Source organism: Notolabrus celidotus, chromosome 14, assembly GCF_009762535.1.
Source record: "Notolabrus celidotus isolate fNotCel1 chromosome 14, fNotCel1.pri, whole genome shotgun sequence".
In the NCBI taxonomy this organism is placed as follows: domain Eukaryota; kingdom Metazoa; phylum Chordata; class Actinopteri; order Labriformes; family Labridae; genus Notolabrus; species Notolabrus celidotus.
In genome coordinates, this window is record NC_048285.1 from 4,539,236 (window position 1) to 4,562,525 (window position 23,290).

A 23,290-nucleotide genomic window follows, 5' to 3' on the forward strand; every position below is an offset into this window, starting at 1 on the left:
TGATGGACATGGAGTCAGCTTGTTTTCATCACTTTCCAGAAGGGTACTCCAAAGAAGGCCTGATGACTTCTTTACACCACACACAAAGCTACTGTATGTACACTGCTCAAAAAAAATAAAGGGAACACTTAAAAATTACAATGTAACTCCAAATCAATCACACTTCTGTGATATCAACCTGTCCAGACAGGCAGCAACATTTATTGAGAATCAATTTCACCTGCTGTTGTGCAAATGGAACAGACCACAGGTGGAAATGAGGGGCAATTAGCAAGACAACCACTATAAAGGAATGGTTCTGCAGGTGGAGGCCACAGACCATTTCCCTGTCCTCATCCTTTCTGCTGGATTTTTGGTCACTTTTTCATTTTACCAGTGCCCTCACTAGAGGTAGCATGCAGCGGTGTCTGAAACCCACAGAAGTTGCTCAGGTAGCTCAGCTCCCATCTGTCAACGATCTCTCCCTTTAAGTCAGATATCTGGATGTTAATGTAGCTAACAAACTAAATCCAGAATTGCAACTTGAGTGACACATCTGCTCGATGCTACGTCACGAAAGCCAGACATCGTTAAGATTTCATGACTTCCTGGAATGCCACAGAAAAACTGGGTTTTACATTTCATAGATCTGACTTGTGTTGTTTTAATTTCAGCTATCTCTAAACCTGTTACTTCAAGTAAGTCACAAGAAGTGACAGTTCATTTTTTTTTTTACTAACAGTGAAACTGAGACTCACCAGAAACAGATGAAGTGGCCAATTAATGACAGCATTACATATGACCTTAGCAGATTGTATGATGCATACAAAGGGAAGTCTTGGTGGGAAAGTTGTTTAGCGCTAACCATTAGCTACACCAGAATTACTGAGGAGTGGACATCAATACCTAGTGGCACATACTGTACTATCAACCTTTTTCTTGCTAGTGGACGCAGTACCACGGTATTTCAATATTGACCTGGAGAACATTTTCAGAAGCCCAGGAAAGACTTCAGAAAGTCAGAGGAATCAAATTATTTATCCCTCCTCGTCTTCCTCGTCATGTTTGTCCTCATCGTCTGCTCTCAAGCGCTCAGCTCGCGCTTCACATTCCTCTCGGTTTCATTTATTTCATCCAAACATTTTATAGTTTCCCTCTCACGACGCAGTGACGCACTCTCAGGGAAAGGGGGATTATTTATTCCCAGAAAGGAGAGAGGGAGCTTTTGTCTGCTCACTCGTCTGTCGCTGCTTTATTAGGATGTTATGAGAGCGTGTACCCACTTTTATAGGTTTTCTTCCTCTGTTGTGCTTAAAGAGGGTGACAGCTGCTATTGGCCACCAAGACTAAACAACTGGTCGATCTGCTCTAGGCTTTGACTTTGTTTGATTCCAGTGGAAACAAAACACAAACACAACTCCTGAGTGACAATCAAGAGTTCCTTTTACTACTCGGCTTAGTTGGATCTATTTTAGTCACATCTCAACACGATGGTTTCTACTTTTAGATGCTTATCAGCGGGCAGCGAACACTCTAATAGACACGTGTCTGTCGTACACAGAAACGTGACGTGGAGCCATGGAGTTCAGGCTGGTCCTGGTTTGTGAAGCTGCCACCAGCTCTCAGTTTGATGTGATGATGCCTTTAAATTTGACTCCTAATATACAAGGATGTAGGGTTTCATCTAGAGATGCTCTCTTGGCATGACTTTTGTTTTCCAAACTATGATCCGACTAAAGTATCAGCGACTTACAGGAAGGTGTCCATTCCAGCAGGATATCATGAGCATTAAATCCCACTGGTGGATGGATGCATTACAGTCTAGACATTCAGACGGCAGTGTGGTCCTAAATTAAAACATTTATTAATAATGACTTTAATCCACGAGTATTCTGGTGACATCTACAACTACTACTATCCGTCTCCCCACTATCATCTCTCTCTCTCTTCATCTCCCTCTATACCTCTCTCCAACACGGCCTCAGCAGACGTGTGTCTAACATGAGTCTGGTCCTGCTGGAGGTTTCTGCCTGTTAAAGGAAGTTTGTTCTTGCCACTGTAACTTGCTAAATGCTGCAAAGTGCTCTGCTCCTGGTGGATTAAGATGAGATCAGACTGAGTCCTGTCTGTAAGATGGGACTGGATCTTATCCTGTCTTGATGTTGGGTCTTTGTTAATAATAGAACATAGAGTACGGTCTAGACCTACTCTGTTTGGAGTGTGGGGATAAAGTTTGTTGTGATTTGGCGCAATACAAATAAAGATTGATTGATTGAAAGAAATGAGATATGGACACCAAAACTTTTTTTCTGCACCAGAGTGTAAACGTGTAATTCTGCTGTAAAATGCACATTTTAATATGGACTCCTATGGAGCTTTATTGGCTTTTGGAGTCAGCCTCTAGTGGACACCTGCAGTTTTGCATTAGCTTCATCCTTTAACACCAGAGGTCGCCGTTTGATTTAAACTAGTTGAGAACAGATGAGGCTGTTGAGATATAATAAAGTCACGCACCCATATAGCGAGCCGCCCTGGTTCGATTCCAGCCTGTGTCCTCTTTCACCCCACTCTCTCTACCGGTTTCCTGCTCTATCCACTTCCCTTCCTGAATAAAGGTGTAAAAGCCAAAAATATATACCTTTGCTGCTAATAAGAAAAACATACAGCTCCAGAGTGCTGACTTTATAATCCTGAGAAATATTCTATATGTTACAAGTGTCTTCAGGTTCTCTAAAGACGCTGAAGGTCAAATATGATATATTTGTTTTCTGTGTCACTCAGCTGTGTTTTCCAAAGCTGCAGATACTTTACCTTTGAGATCTTGAAACTAACATTAGTCTGACCTCATAAAGTTCAGTTTTCAGCTCTGTAAGAGTGCACAAACTTTCTTCATCATGACACAATACTAATATCTTATATGACCTGAGGTTACAGAGATACTGCTGCAGATAGTTACCATGAAAACTGAGTCAGTTAAGAGCCGCTGTGTGTTTACTCAGGGTTTTATAGCTGCTGCAGACTCATATATGAACTCACAGACTCAATGTAAATATTTGCTGTGCAGCAGCTGTTGGCGACACATTGACCTCGATGGTGGAACATTGCCTCTAAAAGCTTCCTGGCTTTGGTATACCGTTAAAGACTGCAGATTGTCTATTAACAGATGTTCCTGTGAGAAAGAGAAGAGATGTTTTCTTTTTTTTAACACACTGAAGTTTCAGAACATTGCCAAAGCACTCCTTGGGCAAACAGGATGAAAGTGATTCTCTTTTCCATCTCTCTTTTCTAGTCGAGGCAGATTGTTGTGCACCAATCAGTCTGGTTCTGCTCAAGGTCTCTGCCTGTCTTAAGGATGGTTTTTGTGCCACTGTTTCCGAGTGTTTGCTCATGGCGAATCTAAGCAGGGTCTCTAAATAATGTAACAAAAGAGAACGATGTAGACTTGTTCTTTATACTTATGCTCTGTCAAATGATATAAGATGAATTTGGATTGTGATTTGATTACTCGATTGATTGATGATGTTTGGTTTTTGAAATATCATACTAAGAAGGTAAACATATCTAGTGGACCATGGGTTGTGTCATCGTCCAATAAAAAACAGTGAGAGCTGATAACTTCCTCTGAAGACGCACTTCAATTGAGCTTTTCCAGATTTAACTTCTAGATAATTGAAGAAAGCGGGTAAAACAGCATCGTCCAGGAGGCAGGGAACTCTGCTGATATCCTCTGACACAGAAAGGTCCTGAAGTACTGTTGTTACCAAGTCCCACTCCTGACAGCAGGAGGTCTCTGGGCTCATGGGCTCACAGTGTATACACCTAAACCACCAGGTAACTTCTTCTTTCAACTTTGGTTCATAAAGCCTTCCTCAGGTCCGTAGTACAGCACGCCATGCACTGTCAGAAACTGATCAGTGCATGGTAAGCGGAGGAACACGAATATGTTGCATCCATAGACTGGTTGCATCATTAAACATGGACGCCATGAGTGTTCGCTGACTGTGACCTATAGCATGTGTCTGCAAAGCTGGAGGCTGCAGTTTCAGGACCGCTGCTCTAGGACCCTTGTTTGGTTGGGACAGTCATGGTTCACGTTAAAGCTTTGAAATACGAGAGAAGCTCGGGAAAACAGGAGAGTTTGCAGGTCTGGTAGTGTAATTCCAGCTGACTTCACAACACCAGCTTAAATAAAGAAAGAAGTTCATGCCTGTGTGTCTATTTTTAGCATGGTATTTAATAAACACGTTGCAGACTGCTGTTAGATCGTGTCGCTCTGACTGACTCACGCTCACGTCCAACGTCTCAGTAATAATCCTCGAAACAATAAAACTACTCTTCAGAGGATATCAGTTGATATCAGTGTGAGTACTCATGAGGTTTTCGTGCCATAGCGTGTGCGTGTTTGCGTGCTTGTATGTGTAAGTTCTCTGCCTTGCTAAGTGTTAAGCAGCAGTGTGTTCTGCCAATGAAAAAGCATCTCCAGATAGCGGAGAGTGTACCAGAACCTCAGCAGCTTGGCTATCAGGTTTCCCCCTCTGACCCACCGAGGACGCCTGATGGTCGGGTACGTCAGCCGGGAAAGATCCCCTCCCTGGTGCCAGACATTCTGCAATATGTTCCCCTCCTCCTCCTCATCCTCCTCCTCCTTACACACAGGCAGCTGGTTCTACCTCATTTCCCATCATGCATTGCTCTCCCATCACGTCAAATCCCTCTGCCTTCCTCACCTTCTCATACATGTTGATACTCTCTCCACTTTTTCCCCCTATTCCCTTCCAGGTGTGTCATCCCCCACTCAACACCACACACACACAAACACACACTAACACACACACACACACACACACACACACACACACACATACATTCCTATATGGTGAGCTCAGTCCGACACACTGTTACACTCTCCCAGACGTTTCCTCGAGTGAGCACAGCATGTTACTCACAGCAAGAACAGCATTTTGTTTTCATATATGGTCTATGTGTGTGTGTGTGTGTGTGTGTGTGTGTGTGTGTGTGTGTGTGTGTGTATGTGTGTGTGTGTGTGTGTGTGTGTGTGTGTGTGAGAGACAGAAGGGGTCACAGTAGTGGATTAAAGTTTCTGACTTGCCAGGAACTTTGACTTTTTGCTGCCAGGAAATCGAGTTTTTATAATCATTACTGAGTTTCTCCACACCACTGACACCTTTATTTTCTCTCTCACTCTCTAAAAACACAAACCATGTAGACTTGAAGGTCTTTTATTCTTTTGAGGGCCTGCTGGATCACAGACGCAGCAGGAACACAACGGAGCGGATCCAGTGGAAGTTGATTAATTGACTAGAATAGAAACCTACCAGATCTGGCGCTGGGACAGAATTGGAGACAGACTGGACACGGATCCGGTGGAATTTGGCAGTTGGCGGTAACTTTCTTTCCTGGGTTCATCCTGGACAGATGTCTGTTAAAGTTTTAGCTTGCCCCTGTCCTCTAATCAAACATGTTGCTCTACTCTCGCTGCATTTGCTGTAAAATCATTGAAAGCAAAACTCTGGCGATTGGTGGCATCTCGAAGCATCCTGTCAGGAACTGTTGCTGAACAAGACGACATGTGAGTGTGCATGGAGGAGGACACACGAACCAGCCCGTACTTTAAACTGAATATATTAGTAGAGCAATGAAACAGTACCACTGAATAAGTCAGAGTCCTCTTCATCGTCCAAGTCTGAATGTAGTCACTGGACTCGAGTACTCCAACACTAGATGACCATGTTTGCTGAAAAGACGTCCTATCTGATGACTTTCCTCTCTATCAGGCGTTTGCAGATAATCATGAATGACTCAGAGTTGTATTTCTGTTTGGTCACGTCATCCATCCATTTATTTTCTGGTTCCTGACAGCAGAGAGACGATCTGTCCAGATGTCCTAATTCTTGTTCCAGAAACGCTGACGTTATTTAAACACGGAGCCGAAGCAGCAGATGCATCAGAGGTGAAATAATGTCCTCGGACAAACACAGAAACCGGCCTTAATTCTTCTGCGACGGCCAAGTTTGAAGCACAACCAGCTGTTCAGAGACCTTTGTTTCCACTGAGCCCAAGATTTCCAACATGGCTGCCCGAGGGCGCCTTACACTCACAGCGAGTCTAACCTTGAGAAAATGTGCAAAGCTATCAGCGCTGCACTTCTGACCCGAGTCGTGTTGGTCTTTCAATGTGGCTGATAATCAACACACAAAGCTCTGTGTATCTCTAACAGGGCCACAGGAGAGGTGACAGCTTGATCCACAACCTATGTGGGTCAGCAGCTCCGTGTGTGAAGAGTGTGAGATAAAAGAATCTGCTGTGGACGGGGACGAGCTGTTTCCATGCAGCTGATTGTGTTTGGAGAGAAGAAGTGATCAGAAACAGAGCGTCGATGTTGACCCTGAAACGTGAACTCAACATGCTGATGATGTTTGACATTTAAACTCCATCTGAAGTATTTCAGCAGTCAGGCTGCCCGGTTATCTCCATGCTGCACATTTCAAATATGATACTGAAGAATAAAGCACTGGGTCAGAGGAAGAGTGGGCCGTGGATGAGAGCAGAACGACCCAAAGACTGGCTCGTTTATCCGCTTTGACAAACTCCACAAATAGTCTGACTTTGAGGTTCACCGAGTCATGTCCCGCTTTGCAGATTTGTTTGTTTCGTCCTGTCAGAAAATAAACATGTGTTGGAGAAAACCAGGAGAATGAGGAATAATTGGACAATGACTCAAAGAACAACAAGCGTCTGGAGTTCTCTCTTCTTTCTTCTGTTTAAACCAGAAGAACAAGCTGTACCAACTCTTTGATCCAACCCATTCAGGAACATGATCATTAAAACTGATCACTGATAAACACATGGGCCCGGCTGTTCTCAAAAATAATGTAACCATACAGAAGTTATCAGATTGGATTAAAGCTTGAAAACGGACAATTACAAAGACAGATAAGATCAGGTAATCCAAAGTTGCTATTTACCCTGATTGAACCGTCTGGGTTAGTGTAAAACTTCAATTAGTAGCCCAGGCTTTTATTTGGGACAGGCGTCAATAGGAGACAGGTTTTTTTAATTATGTTTTAATCAAACTTTTGTCTCACAAAGATGAGCTTTCTTTAAGGCCAGCACAAGCAGTACTTTAGCTTTTAGCCTAATCAAGAGGCTGTAACGCTGATCAATGTTGATTTCCTTGCCCATGTTGGCTTATCACTGTCTTTCTTGGTGGCAAGTCAAAGTTCAGCTATGTTTCCTTTCATTCTCTTTAGCAATTAGTAAATGTGACATGTGGTGATTCAGTGACAGTCTAAAAAGTCAGGTGCTTTGTTGCAGACTGCCAGAGAAACAGTAACTGTAAACAGGCTTCTATTTGAGGCAGGCCTTTTTTTGTCAAAACATACAGCCACACCCAGCTACTAATAGGGACCCAGCCTTAAATCGTGATGGGCTTCTGGAAGTTTTATGGTATTCTGATCCAGCAGAGGGCTGGACTGTTGTCTTGAATTGAAGATGAGGTAGACTTAAGGATATTTCATCACATACCTTCAACATCAAACCTTCAGTTGGTGTGGATTTTAGCACCCCCTGTGGACAAACCTATTGAACAGCAGGGCCCAGGTGCTTTAACTTCTGGCTCTTCAAACATGTTTTCCAGCTTGTTTTATGTTTGGGATTAAAAACCTCCACAGGCGCCCCTCCTACTGGACGCCACTGAAGGTCAAACATGACTTCATACTCCTTGAAAAGCAGTAAAAGGTGTCACTGTGTTTTTTGTTATTGACTGTATTTCACTCTATGTGTTTCAGAGTATCGAGCGAGAGGAGCCAATAGAGGTGGACCCCACCCCGACACATGCTGCACTGGAAAATGGACACACTGCCGCCACAGGTAACAATCTGTGTCAGTGTTTACAGTCAGAGTAATCCTGCAAGAAAGGGGTTTAAAGGGGGTCTCTCATTATTTTGTACATTAAGATTAGTTTCATTACTCAGGTCTACTGGAATAAGCGGGATTAGGTCATCAGGGTTTTGGTCAGGACAGGTTGGCTTGGGTTTCGGTGACTTGAGCGCCTGTTTTCAATCTCTCCCAGCAGAACATGAAGCGTTGGTACACGGGAAGATCTCTCCACCCCATGACTTCCCACACGAGCACACGGCCCCCGTCGCCATGCGGATGCCCCACCTCCCCATCACTGCTACAACCAAGACGGCAGAAATGAAGGGCCCCGACTCTCCCAGCAGCCCTGTCGGCTCCCGGTCCTCTCCTGTCTCTGAGGCCTCACCAAGCGGCCAATCAGCTGCCAGAACCAGCCAGAACCAACCAATAGAGGAGTCTCCAGTTCACCCAGGTGGCTGAACAAACTCTCTCATCTGTATATGAATTGATCTTTATTTACATAAAGGTGTCATAGTTGAGTTATGGAAATATTCACCCCTTGAACATTTATTATAGAGACCAAGACTGTTTCTAGACCAGGCTGTAAACATGTTCTGCTGAAAACAGAGTTTCCTCACATCTGCTTTCAACCTCAAGTGGACACTGGAGGAACTGCAGTTTTTGCAGTTTTTTTTGCATGCCCTGATTGGCTTTCTAGGGCTGCTAGGGTTAATAAAGAAAACGTCAACACATCCAACACATAAACCCAGTCCCATGCTGACAGATTCTATACGTAAATGTTAATCTGTAATTAAACTTTGTGAACAAGATCCTTCTGTTGTAGTTATCGGTTCAGTTAATGTTACATTTGTTTACGTTTATGATATCTTCGCCTCCTAACTTACACTTCCTTCTTCTCTCTGTTACTGTCAGTATCCTCCACATGGACACCTCCACCTGTCAGAGCTCTGGGGTCTCCCCTCCTTCAAGGTGAGTCAAACTTTCAGACTACAGACTTTATCAAGGTTTCAAAAGTGAAGCCAATAAAGAGAGTCCCTGGAGGCTGCATTCTTTTGTATAGCCAGCATGGGGCGACACTATTAGTTGCTCAAAGAAGTCTAATTGTGTTGTAACCAGACCAATTACTTAACTCCTGCTTGATTTAGTGAACACTCTTCTTTTAGTTTGTGTTTCTATTGGCTAGTCTACAGTCATTGAGAGTTAAATAAACCATGAAGCTGGGAATGATTATGGATTTATGGATTTGGCTGCCAATGTCTGATTAAGCCTCTACAACGATACCTGTTAAACGTTTGATCCACATCCCGTCACAAACAAACATACACAGGGTATGAATGATTCACTGTTTCTGTTTCTCTTTTGCAGAAAAAGTAAATTCCGCCCCCGCTAAGTCTGTGACGTACTCTGGACTCCTGCAGCATGACAGGTGAGGAGACTCGACCCATGACGACATTTTTAAAGATTGGTTGAACATGTTTTGCTTATCTGAACCTCCCATGCTCCCGTCCTTCCTGCAGAGACGGCGATGTCCGCACTGACAGATCCTTCGGGCAGGTCGGAGAGAGGAAGAGGGAGCTGGTGAGGTCTCAGACTCTCCCTCGTAACATCGGAGCTCAGGCTCGTCGATCCATCTTTGAGAGGCTGGAGTCTGAAGCCAACAACAGGTGAGAGGAATATTCTGTTTGTTTTATAAACTTTCTAGTACTTTGAATTCTCTGATCTCTTGGACTCTCTCGTTTCTGCACCTGTACAGTCGTCCCAAACCAGTGGACTCCAAACCCAAACTGAAGCGGTCTCAGAGTTTTGGGGTTTCCAGCGCCAGCAGCATCAAACAGATCCTCCTCGAGTGGTGCCGCTCCAAAACCATTGGATACCAGGTGAAACACCGAAAACAGACCTGCAGACACAACGTCACATAGATTCCTTATTATTCATGATACAAAAACAACATTTTAAAAAAGTTTAGAAAAGAGGACAGATTGTGACGGCCGGTTAAATTTATTCATTTATGCATTTATTGACATATTTTTCTGGGGACAACGGTGTGGACGAGGGATATGCAGCCGTTTTAGTCCGAACCTGCTGCACCTTTCCTGCATGCCACTCCCCACTCTGTCTCCTAGTTCCCTTCTCTATCCACCGTCCTGTCCTCTCCAATGAAGATATAAAAAAGCCTGAAACCTCTTTTACGGAACTCTTGGTTTGTGTCAAATTTGGCGCCCCCTGTGGACAAACAGTAAACCTCCTCCTGTGAGCAGTTTCTAAAATTTAAAATAAAACATAAAAGAGAATCAGTTTCTATGCAGAAGATGTGGTTTACTTTCGTAGGTCATAAATTGGAATCAATAGGAATTTCAGTGTTTTTCATAACCAATAAAAACACTTCACTGGAGGTTTGAGATGCTCGATAAGATACTAATCACTCAATTTATAAGTTCAGCCTTACTGGAGACATACTTTCTAACATGTTTAACCCAAACCTAATTATTCTTTAAGTTGCTTCTGGTTTCGATGCAAGTTTAAAGCCTCCTCTATCCCTTTTTCCTTATAATGGCTCAAATGTTACAACACTGCTGACTGTTTCCAATCAGTTAATCAATCTTTATTCCTAGAGCAACTTTCATACAAATCAAAAGCAGTTCAAAGTGCTTCAAACTAATGAAGACCAAAAAATAAGATGAAATGATGATGGAAACATCTACATGTCTAAGAACAAACTGGTTTTAGAAGCCGATTTTGATTGCATTTGTACTGACGAGAAGTCGACGGATGAAATGGCTTCAATCTGAACCAGCTAGGATTGTCTCTTTTCTTTGTGGATAAACTTTTGTTATGGTTGCATCATGGTGATGTCGCGGAAAACAAAGCTGTGTTCATGTCCTCTGGGGAAGCTTCGGCCCTACAGTGGGCAGCAAGAATGTAATAAAAGTTCTGTTCTCCTTGTAAGGATGTTTTCCAGCTGGTTCTCTTTCGGGTTTAACCTCCCGACCTCTGAATGAAACACTGTTCTGGTTTTTAAATAGAGTATTTTTTGGCTTTTTTTAATCTTTATTTGATTAGCCAGCTTCAGAGAGAGAGACAGAGAGGGGTCAAGGATTCGGTCCTGTGTATTATACCCTCTGTACATGGGGCGCCTGCTCTACCAACTGAGCTAAACCTTCACCCTTACATCTCAGATAAAAGAGCTTCCTTGCAGCACTTGAACACACCATGACAGCCAGGTTTAATATGCTAAATGTCTCTAAAGCTTCAATGAGGTGTGTCTTCTGTCCGTCATTTAACTCTCGCCTGTCGGCTCACAGCACAGCACTCATGTGTTGATCATCTCTGAGCCGTGGATGTGTACAGGCGTCGTGTCCTTGTGTGTGTTTTTGAGGGCTGAGGGTTGAGTCAGTTTACGTCATGGTTAAAAACATCTTCACATTTCTGCACTCCCGTACCCTTTTCCTCACAGCAGCCTGTGCCAGCTGCTCCATGTGGCTTTGGTTACAGTGAAGCTGGGAGAAGCCAAGACTCTTATTAACTGGGAGCAAACACACACACGCACGAAAGAGAGAGAGGGATGTTCAGTCAATGACTCTCCATGCTGCATTTCACCTGAAGCAAACTCCAGACTAATGAGGGACGGCCTCCAGATGACATGATGTCAAAAGCATGTAGCAGACCACAACAGGCGAGGAGGGAAGTCTGCGCTTTCCATCATAATTTAAGGCCAGACAGTGAGCGAGGAGATGGCTTTTTGAAGCTGCCAGTCACTTTTACAACTCGTGTTCCTTTACCTCCTTAAATCTCTCCGCTCTTACTGCTTTCTTCCACTGAAGCACCCGTGCACACTTTCCATGTCATCACCAAATCTCTGTTTCTCTGCAGAACATCGAAATGCAGAACTTCTCGTCCAGCTGGAGCGACGGGATGGCTTTCTGCGCTCTGGTTCACTCCTTCTTCCCCACCGAGTTCGACTACACGGCTCTGTCCCCCGCCAACCGCAAATACAACTTTGAGCTGGCTTTCGGCACCGCAGAGTGAGTGAACTTTTTCTCCTTAATTATATACTCCATTCATCTCTGAGGGGAATTTTGATGTTTTCACTCTGATGATGCTGCACACAGATAAACATGCACAAACAGGACCAATGGTGGGATGCAGAGAGAGGGGGGCTGCACACAGAGGTGCATCAACTTTCACCTCTTGGTCCCTACCAATCAGTCTTTAATTATATAGAACCAAATCCCAACCAATGTTCTCCTCATACTCTTTCCAAACAGAGCAGGTCTAGCCCATCCTCTATGTTCAATTATTAACAAAGACCCAACATCAAGACAGGATCAGATCCAGTCCCATCTTTCAGACAGGACTCAGTCTGATCTCATCTTAATCCACCATGAGCAGAGCACTTTGCAGCATTTAGCAAGTTACAGTGGCAAGGACAAACTTCCTTTAACAGGCAGAAACCAACAGCAGGACCAGATTCATGTTAGACACATATCTGCTGAGACTGTGGTGGAGAGAGGGATAGAGGAAGATGAAGAGAGAGAGATGGAAAGAGGGAGATGAAGAGAGAGAGATGATAGAGGGAGATTAAGAGAGAGAGAGATGATAGTGGTGAGACGGATAGTAGTAGCTGTAGCAGATGGAGTCTGTCACGTCCACCAGGACTTGAACCAGCAACCCGAGTCCCTACAGACTGCTGCTTCAAAAGCTCCATTAGAAACTAACAAGGCTGATTTTCAGAGTGTTTCTTTTTGCATCCGTTGAAGGTTCAGACAGGATGTGATTTAGTCATATTGACATTAATTAATACTACCTTAGAAGTGGCAGAAAGACTGAACACTAAAACACTGTGCTACATTTTATCGTATAGGATCCTGGGCTCCTTTTTCAGACCTTTAGGAATAAATGTCTGCAAACAACAAATTTAAACAATAACCTCAAAGACTTTAACTTACGTCTGTGTGTTGAACTCAAAATATTCCATTACCAACATCAAATTAACGGGACGTCTTTACTATAAGGTGATTAAATTAAGTCCTCGATTAGATTAGTGTGCTATCGAGAAATAACAGACCCCTGCTTTGGAATATCGACCAATCAGGATCAAGTATCAGCCTGAGCATCATCAGAGGACATGAATGAATGCTTCAAAGGATTTCAGTGTGTATGGATTAAAGAAATAATGTACACCAACAAACGAACACCACAGCAGTGCTTGTCCTGTGATTAAACTTCTTAAGAGGGAATGGATAAAAACATTCCTGGAAACATTTTAAAAGCCGTCCACAGATTTACCTCTCGTGTGTTTAGACTCTGAAACAGACGCAGTTTTCTGAGCTCTGCTGAATCAACCTTGAAATATTTATTAGCTTAAACTGCAACAACATGACTTTAACTGCTCTGTGGCTGAATTAATCTGCTCTTTGTTCTTTTGTTTTACAGCCTTCTGCAGTCTAATATTTTTATGCTCTAACACATAAAAATAGCACGCACATTTTCTGTTTACTCTTCATGTTTGGAGAATGATGTGAGCCCAGCTTATTGTTTTTAACAAGCACATACAAGCCGGTCACTTCAGATCAGACGGTATACAGGCGCACTGTGCAGCGTGTAAATGTATGTGAGAGCTTAAAGCGCACAGGACGTGTTATTCTTCAACACTGCTGCAGAATTAAGCTGATTTAACCGAGCGACAGTGTGTGACCTCTTTAAGAGATCACAAAGCAGAGACTTATAGAGTGTTTAATGTATATGAATGATTATATTCAGCATAAATGTTCCATAACTACTGAAAACATGTTTGTTTGAATGTATGGGAAAAGTAAAGAAAGAACATAAGATGGGGATTAGGGGTTTAGGAAGGACAGATTTATATGAGAGGTTGAGATTGGCTGTTTTCAAAGTATGTTGCACTTCAGGTCAGTCAACAACAACCGGTAACATTTGATAATTGAATGATAATTAATTAGGCTTTAAAATATTAAACATTATTTAGTTTCGGCCCCTCTAGAAGGAGGATTTTCTGCACTTGCCTCTCAATTGTAAACTGAAATTTTGCTGCATTTTGGCCTGATAGTCTTGTATTTTTAGTGACAGCGTTCAACACGATTTTTCTTGAATATTTAATGAAAATTTAGATATTAACTGGTTACTTGTTTATCCTCTACAAAGACTCTTAAAGCAGGAGTGTTTTGGTTTTCATCCCAGCTATCTGCATCCTCTTTTTCCAAAGTTTCCGTGTTGCAAAAACCACAAGGTCAAAACTGACTACAGTTGGCAGCTTGTTTTTAAATCTCCTGCACATAAATGTCTCTTTTTGTCCACATATAGACGCTGTCACAATCAAGTTTATATCTCTAAAACATCCTAGGATGCATTCAAAGTGTTTTTATCATTTAAATCCTGAAAGCCGTCTGCAGCTCGTCTCTCAAAGATGTTAAAGTTTGAATGTTTTGCACGGCCTAAGAAATTGTAATTCTGTTTTAATTTAACATTATTTTGATGCATTTCTTCATGTGTCTTCATACAGGGTGAAGGCAGGCTGTGACCGGCTCATTGAGGTGGACGACATGATGATCATGGGCCGTAAACCAGACCCCATGTGTGTCTTCACCTACGTCCAGTCCCTCTACAATCACCTGCGCAAGTTCGAGTGAAGACTCAACCGCTCTGCTCGGTTCTCCTCTTCAGCCTCTTCTTCATTTTCTGAACCTAACTCTGAGCACAGAGGAGCTGCAGAGCTGCTGGGGGAGTGCTGTGAAAAGACTGCACCGCCCCCTGGTGGTGGGTTACTGAACATTCCTCTACATGCTGCAGGATGAGTGCTCTCACCTCACAGGAGCACAGAGGACAATGACTCTGTGGGAGGAAGCTGAGCGTCCTGTAAAGAATGAAGAAGATGATTACACACAGATATCAGGGTGGTTTATTTTTCATGTGTGTGTTTCTGTGTTTCTATGTATCTGTTTGTGTGTGTGTGGAGACATTTTGGACAGAGTGCATCTATTGCTGTGTTGTAAAAGTGTCCTTAATAACCTTTAAATTGCACCGATAGATGATGTATGTTTCACAGATGTTCCACTGAATAACTGAGCTGCAGGTTTCTGATGAATCAGAGTAAAAGTTAAATGATGCGTTGGCTGATATTTACGTCCACATGTGCTGTGATGTCGTGTTCAATCAAATAAACTGCTCTGTTTGACTCCTGCATGAGTGTGATGTGTTTTCTCCTGGATCGAAGTCTAAACTGAACTAAAGGAGGGAAAATTCAACTCAATGTTTGATGTGAAAAGAGGCTGATCTTCGGCTACATCTCCATTACATTTTCAGGACTCTGCCTTCTCTTCAGTGTTTACCTGATACATTTGAATAATGGTTATCATTGAATTTACTGCAGCTAAGCTTAAAATATTGCTGCAGAATAAAGCACATGAGTGTCTTAACTTTTTTACAGAACACATTTTGTCAAACTTTGTGTGAACCAGATTTCCTTATTTATATCGCTCTTTATCTGTTCTGGACATTTTTTGAAGGTTACGCAATGTCTGATTTACAAAACCTGTTTGACTGAAAGTCTATCTGAATTGTCTCTTGTTTTAATTTGGCATGGTATTAAAAATACACCATAATGAAAGCCAGAAGTTGAATCATAGTTCAGAGTCACATCTGAAATGCATTTAACATTGATAAATAAATACCAAACTGAAATAAAACTGGACAACTACGACTGAAATTAAAGTATTAATGACTTTATGTGCTACCTTTAATAACATAAATGATCCATAAAGTATAATTTAGTTTTAGGTTTTGTTGTTACACTTGTAATTAAAAGTTGAGTGTGAATAATCATCATTCTGTTGCTGAGCTGTGATTGGTCGTTTATTTGGGCTTTCGGGAATGAGTTTATAGAGTACTGACATTTCTTGCTCATATTTATGATTTACACCAACAGTGACTTCAGGAAGAAAACTTAAGATTAACTGTTTAACTCCAGATTAAAGCAAAAGACTTGTTTTTTTCTTTTGATTATTAGTATTTTTTTTTAAACAGTCAAACAAATATTCTGCCTTTTCTCAGAAGCTCTATTTAAACAGTCGTTAATTTTATTGTTAATACATTTAATTACACCTATCACTGACATGTTTCATGAAAATAAGTTAAAGACTGCAGTCATTTTCTTATTTGTAAATGTTTTGTAGAATAATGTTTGGCGAGTAGCATATTATAGGTAAGAATTATATGGCAGAATGTTAGTACTGTCAGTACAGTAAATAACTATCATCTTTTTCATCCATACATTAATCATAGAGTCAGTGTGCATCTAAATAGACTGGATTTGCATCACATGGACAATCTTCTAACTCTATTTGGTCGATTTTATGACATTTAGAAATATATTTACAGAACATTTCCAAAATAAAATCTGGTTTTCTGAGAACAAAATGGGGAAATAAATGAAAATTGTCATTGTTTTATTAGTCAATAGATGCCCTTTCCCCCTGAACTCTCATATTTTAAATAGATATCAGTGGAGTTATTTGCACTTAAAACATATTAACTGTGTGCTTTCTATCCATACAATACAATAAAAAAAATATTTTTTATAAACAGTATCTGTTTGTATGTGAGGTGGGCTGGATTTTTTTCACTTTATCATTTTCTCACGTCTTTAAAAACTGATGATCAGTTGAAGACACATCCTGAGAAGCAACATGTAAACAAGTCCAGATTAGATTACATTAGGTCAGATTAGGAGGAGAAAAACTCCTGGATTTGGAGGCTCCTGGGTGTGGGATGTCCCGTCTGATCTGAGTATAAAAGCAGTCACTCCCTCTCTGTAGAGTGTGTGTGTTAGTGTGTGTGAGAGTGTGTGTGTTAGTAGATATGACTCTATTCATGGACCCAGACTTCTCTGTACTCAAACAGAACCAGCAGAGAGACGTGATGGACTTTAAGAACATGTTTGGAGAACAGGAGCAGAGTAAAGGTGAGCTGGGGTTCTTTACGTCTCAGATTAGATTTCACTCATTTACACACACAGATAGGCTGTCAGTGATTTAAAAATACTCTATGTATGAAAATAATTATTTGTCTCCATAAACTTTTCCAACAATAACAGCAGAAATCAGTAAACCTGTAGGCTATTATTAGTCAAACAAACATGCACACACATTTAATATTCACTTACAATTTCAAAATGTATGAAACCGACCTAAATCTCCTCATGATTTGGAATTTGTTGTCAAATAAATTTTAAAAATACAAATTTAAACTGATATTTTAGGTAACTCTTCCCATATGCAGTCAGATTTTTGATCATCATGATGTGATCACAATATCATCTATATCTCACTATATGGCAGCTATATCTCAGGTCACACATCATTCACTCCTACATTAACACAGCCTACTTGAAACTATTTTATATTCTATCATTATCATAAATACGCCTTGCATATCTGCTCCAATATGTGCTAAAACTGTTATTGATGCAGATTATTCCTCTAAATGTCGTTTTCTGACTCTTCTTCAATTAAAATTGTGCATCTTTTTGTTTTTCTGCAAATTAAAGACCATAAGGAGAATATTTGAAGGTTAATTTTACTCAAACATAAACCTATAAATCTTAGAACCAGAGAGAAACATGTAATTGGTCTCTTAAATTCTCCAGAGCAGTCATTTTGGTAAGCTACATTTAAAGTATTCACAATCTACAACATCAGCAGCACACATATGTCTGAAAACCACATCTTTATAATGATGCAGGAATATACAGATTTTCTCTTACCTATTTATATATATCATTTTTTTACAGCTCTTTTCAATATTCTAACATTTGAATTCATTAACCTACTTTTAAAAAGCGTGTCCTTTACTGTGGGCTCTTGTTAAAAGTGGATTTCTGCAGGTGGGGATATATTAGAATTATTTTAAACATAAAATAATATATTAAGATTATCTTTAGTGATTTTTAATAGATCACTTGTACAGAAAAATTTATTTCAATAACTCTAAAATCATGATTTAAAGCAGATCAATCTAAAAAATGCGTATATTTTGGTAGTCTCCATGTAAAACAATAACTACATTTAAAAAAAATTAAAAAGTCTTGCTTCATAAAAGAACATCTCTCTCCCTCGCGCCTCATTCATAATATTTTATTTCTTATTTGGATTTTAATCGAGTTTTATTTTGACGGTTTCACTTCCCTTCGTGTTTCCCGCCACAGACTCCCGCGCTGAGGGCTCGGTGTCCTCCCCGGAGCCGGACCGGGTTCCCGGCGGGTCCATGGAGGGCCAGAGGAAAAGGAAGAGGACCATCTTCAGCCGGGCCCAGCTGTCCGAGCTGGAGCAGGCCTTCGCTGTGACTCCTTACCCGGACATCACGCTGAGGGAGAGGCTGGCTGCTCACACACACCTGCCCGAGAGCAAGATCCAGGTGAGACTGTTAGTCAGAAAACACCTTAAAACTGACAGAGCAGAGTCAGGGAGGTTATATTTAAAGATGTTTTAACATTCAAAAATTACTTATATCATTTTAGATCAGAAGTTAACAGAAAATCCAAATTTATTAAAAATATCGACTTTTTATTGCGTTTTAATGCAGATACAAATAGTAATTCGGTTTTACCCTAAAGAGAATGATCGTTTTACTCTCAGTGTATCTTTTTTATTATTATTATTATTATTATTATTATTATTATTATTATTATTATTATTATTATTTAACGATCCTGTCTTAAAACTTCTGTTTTTGTCATCTTTCAAAGTTCTTACCTTACATTCCCTTTATTAAATAATTATGGCAAACATTAAATAAATATTGTATGAATTCCACAATTTCCTCCTTGTTAAAACTGTTAAATGGTTAAATTTCAGATTTTAGTATTTAATCTTTTAATACAATTACAAATGCACAAGTCCACATACATAACGTGTATTTTTTGTTTATGGTTTTAGTCACATAATTATTCAAAATTAAATACATATTTTATTGGATTTTACTGCATCGTAAGAATATAAAAACCCTGAAAAATCTGTTTTAAAGCTCCCTCAATGAAAATCATAATACCTGTATGAAAATGTTGGTACATGACTTGTGAAGTCAAACCTCTTTTACAAATTAAGTATTGAGTTGATTGTAAACATTTTTGTATTAATGTGTTAAATTATTTAGACGTTTCTTTTAGCCTCTATTAGATTGAAAAGCTGAGGAGAGACTTAAAATGTGGAGAGTAGAGAGTGGGGATGAAATGCAGCAAAGGTTCAAGGCTGAGAGTTGAACCAGCGACAGCTGAGATAACTACTTCTTTAGTCCAAGTTGACAAGTACTCTCAACAAGAATTCTGAAATAAAGTACAGCACATCCCTCTTATAGCATTCACATTAAAACCTGAATTCATGTAGGGTCAAAGTAGGTGGAGAAAAAAAAGAGTCTCCTACAGGGATAATGTATATTTAAATTCTTAGTCAAGCAAGAACCACATCTGATAAAGTCAGAAAAAAAATCAATTTTGACTAACTAAACCCAATATTACTCTAAGCATTTGTTAATTTATGTATCATACAAATTAACATTATAATTTGACATCGTTATTTTTAGCAGATTTATGTTTTGTGTTGTTTTCATGGAACAAAAGTGGAGTTGTGGGCTGTTCAGACATACACATTGTTTTTTTTGTCGATGAGGAAAACTGAGTCATAATTTTAAAACTGAAATGATATATTTTCAGACGTTTGGTTGTATAAACATGTAATTAAAGTCGCAGGTCTTTGTCTTCTCCTCAGGTTTGGTTTCAAAACAGAAGAGCCAGAAGCATCAAGACCGGGAGACTCCCCAAGTCCACCAAACCAGTTCTAACAGGTCGAGCAGTTGTGGATCCGTCTTCTGGTCCCGTCAGCTCTGCCTTCTTTACCTCCTCCTCCCTGGCGGAGATCTTCAGACCTGAGCAGACCCACACCTGTGAGGAAGTCCCTCAGATGTATTCAGACTGGATCCAAATCTACAGCAACCCTGTTTCATCCCCTCCACCCTCCTCCTCCTCCCTCCACCAGCAGCCACTATCCGGCTCCACCAAACCTCCAGAATCCCGTCTCTGGGAGGAGGACCACCTCCACCACCACCATCAGACACTGGGTCCAGCTCTCCCAGGTTTCCTCCCCGGTTCTTTCCCTCAGTCCGTCAGCAGGCAGCACCCCCACCCCGCCTCCACCCGCGCCTCCTACCAGGCCTTCAGGAACTTCAAGCCCCAGACTGTGGCTCCGTCTGGGGCTCATCAGGCTGTGTACGGGGGCGGAGCTGGAGGTGGAGGTCACACGTCTGTAGACCAGGTGGTCCCGTCTCACCCTCAGCAGGTGTACTGGGAGGTCACTCAAGGACAGGGACACCACCACCCACACCCACACCACCACCACCACCACCCTCAAATGGGACCACAGACCTCCATGGGCTACATTTCAGATCTGATCTACAACGCTGCCATCGTCACCAACTTCCTGGAGTTCTGATGAGTCTGAGCGGAGCTGGAACTCTGTAAACGTTTATTTAAACCAGGACTGAAGAAGAGGTTTTACTTTGTCCCTCCAACCTTTGTGTCTCAATGTGTCGTGTTCCTCAAACCTCTTCCTACCGAAGAGTTGTTCCCTGTCGGTGTTCGTCGTGTCATTTTTCTGCTCTGTTTCTCTGATCATTAAAATAATTCTTTGGTTCATTCAATATTTTTGAAATGTTTCATTCAGCTTTCTTTCAACGTGCAAAATTAAATCCAAATCACGAAGTGGCTCACGAAATTCTTACATTTAAACAAAACTACATTCATCCCCTGACGAAGAGGGCCGGATCCAGACTTTTTACATTTATATTCCATTTCTGTCTCCAATCATATCTACTTTAACTACTAACATACAAATGTAGCCTTTATGGGCAGTGCCACCCCGGGTCCTCCCTCTGGATCTACCCCTGATAAAGAGCCCTGTGGATAAATAAAGATCAAATCAGAAATAAAACATTACAATACTTTAAATAGACAAAATGGTAAAAATGTTAGGTGTTTTGATTGATTGATTGATCGATTGATCGATTGATGTTGTTGATGTGTTTTTCAGCGACACAGCAAACCTAAAGTTTCAAACTAAAGAGTCATTGTCTGAGGAAAAATATATTAAAATCAAATACGGGGCATAAATTGTGCAAAGCTATAGAAAAAGTAAGTCAAGGTAGAAATCACTGTATTAATGTGTGTATCAGGAGAAATAGTATAGAGTTTTATCATTTTAACAACTAAAAAATGTTCTCTGAATCATTTTTTTATTAGACCCGGCTTTAATTTCAGGAGCTTGACATTACCTGGAACATTTAATATAAATACAAGAAACACAAAATTATTTTATTCACAAATCCTTCAAATTTCTTTTTTAAAGAATCTTTCGAGTATCCTCAAAAATCCTCGTCCTCTCATTTTCACTTTGTACCGTGGTCTAAAGTTTGTGTCTTGAGGAGAAACAGTCTTCAGACTATTACTTCATAAAACACATCTGATTAGTAAAGTAAGCTATCCAAGGACTTTTCACTCTACAATTACAAATACTGAGTGCTTCTGCACCTTTCCCTTCATTTCTAGACTTAGAAGTCTGATAAAATTACGACTTGAGTAGCATTTTGATGGAAAATGTTAACCATTTGATAGTAAAACTTAAAATCCAGTAATAAGCATTTAAATATGATATTAATTTTCCTTGATGATCTCTCTGTGATGGTTGCTAAAAGTAAAAGTAAAAGTGAAGCATCTCATGTTTGCAGTTTTGCAGGGCCGAAGCTACACTAAACTATGTAACATAGAATTTATGCATGTTAACCCATTCCATTTTTCATTTTGTTCTTATTTTGATGTATTAAAACAAATAACACACATATTAAAGGATCCATACAGCTGCTGATAAACTCAGTAACCCTGAAACTCGACGTGGACTCCTCTTGCAGATGCCTGCTCCTGTTTTCTTGCTCTAAGCTGGACCGTGGCATGTTTAATGCTGCAAGTATTATCTTTCAAAACATCCTGATTAAAATGATTCCTTGTGGTAGGATACCATGGCAGGAATAATTATTTTCTAAGTCAAAATATATTTGTTTCATATCTCTCTGCCTCTCTGTAAGTATGAGGAGGTTTAGACGGACAGAGGGAAGAGGAAAGATGAAAAATAAGAAGTAAATTAAAGCCAGAGCTCAGGCTCTATCAGCTTACAGGCTCTGTAATTCTGCCTGGATTTAAGTTCAGAAATATTACATGAGAGGAATAATACAGATATGACAGACAGCGGCGCGCACTGTTCACCCAGCGCTGCACAGAGATCTCTGCATATCATAATCATCTTTAATACCAAATAATCTTCCAATAAACCTTTAATCCGGGTGTCAAATCTCAGATCTTAGAAAGATACTTTTTTTTTGGTACTCCAGATGTAGTTACATCTTTTAATCTCTCTGCTGATATGACAGGACGTAATAAGAGGAGAATCGGATAGTTTACAAAATTCATATCTGGAGGGAGGATCAGAGAAAACATCCTGTGTGTTGTAGTGGAATTGTTTTGAGCTAAGATACACGTGTTATTGTCCAGAGGATGATAAGTCTGTTATCACGGTTACTGGACCCCAAGGTTACATTAATCGTTTGTTTTTATCTGCTGGTTGGCTCGATGATTCAATTTTAGATTCACCAGATACAGTAAGCACAGATCAGAAGACAATTATTTCCACATCTGTCAGCCGGAGACGGAGGATGAAATCATTCAAGAAAAATATTATTAACCGATAGCACAGCTGGTGGGTTATTCAGGAGAGTCAAAACAAGTGCAACGACAAAATGAAACAAACAACCAACAAAACAGTTTCACTCAAGGTTCACTTACTACTTCTATTTACAGGACTTTCACCTTAACTGATGAATAAATGAAAGATTTAACCTCTCTTATAGGACTATTCACTGATAGACTGAGCGCTGAAACAAAACACATTTTGTTTATCTTCATCAGGACATTATATCCTTTATTTTATGTAAACTGTAAGTCCATACATTCTGCTAACTCGCATTATTACCACTGAGTTGAATACTTGTTTCTGATTGGTCAATATCCCATAACAACGGTGTGTTATTTCTGGAAATCGAGTTTCTAGGGGCAACCCGATCCCTCACGCTTAATAAAATTAATCCGCTGAAAGTAGTCCCGCACATTTCATCACTGTGGCTAAAAAAGCAAGTTTCCACTAGCATGCTAAATCGGCAAACATCATAGTTTTTATTATTACTTTCAGTTTGTTTGTAAAACTGTGGCTTTGTCGTTACTTGCTGATCAGAAATGGAGGCTAAACGACACTAGGAACCAGAGACGACACACAGGAAGCATCATGATATGGGCTATGGGATA

At 40.6% G+C, this 23,290-nt stretch overlaps 2 protein-coding genes across 6 annotated transcripts in view; both read left to right on the forward strand.

Moving 5' to 3' along the window:
* The window catches only part of smtnl (smoothelin, like), a 40,445-nt gene extending 25,369 nt beyond the window's left edge, over positions 1-15,076 (forward strand). For 4 of the 5 annotated variants that reach the window (XM_034701664.1, XM_034701662.1, XM_034701663.1 and 1 more), the window contains exons 3-10: positions 7,788-7,869; positions 8,072-8,329; positions 8,791-8,847; positions 9,244-9,304; positions 9,396-9,542; positions 9,632-9,755; positions 11,749-11,900; positions 14,399-15,076. In XM_034701664.1, the coding sequence (XP_034557555.1) occupies positions 7,788-7,869; positions 8,072-8,329; positions 8,791-8,847; positions 9,244-9,304; positions 9,396-9,542; positions 9,632-9,755; positions 11,749-11,900; positions 14,399-14,525 (1,008 nt within the window). In that variant the 3' untranslated portion in view covers positions 14,526-15,076. The remainder of the gene's footprint in view (positions 1-7,787; positions 7,870-8,071; positions 8,330-8,790; positions 8,848-9,243; positions 9,305-9,395; positions 9,543-9,631; positions 9,756-11,748; positions 11,901-14,398) is intronic. The other variant, XM_034701666.1, reaches the window with a different exon arrangement.
* Positions 15,077-16,752: 1,676 nt separating this feature from the next.
* On the forward strand, positions 16,753-20,583 carry LOC117825642 (homeobox protein SEBOX-like). Its single transcript, XM_034701556.1, has 3 exons — positions 16,753-16,865; positions 18,054-18,306; positions 19,656-20,583. Exons 1-3 carry the CDS (start codon positions 16,753-16,755, stop codon positions 20,373-20,375), a joined length of 1,086 nt encoding a protein of 361 aa, XP_034557447.1. The 3' UTR covers positions 20,376-20,583.
* The last annotated feature ends 2,707 nt before the right edge of the window (positions 20,584-23,290 follow it).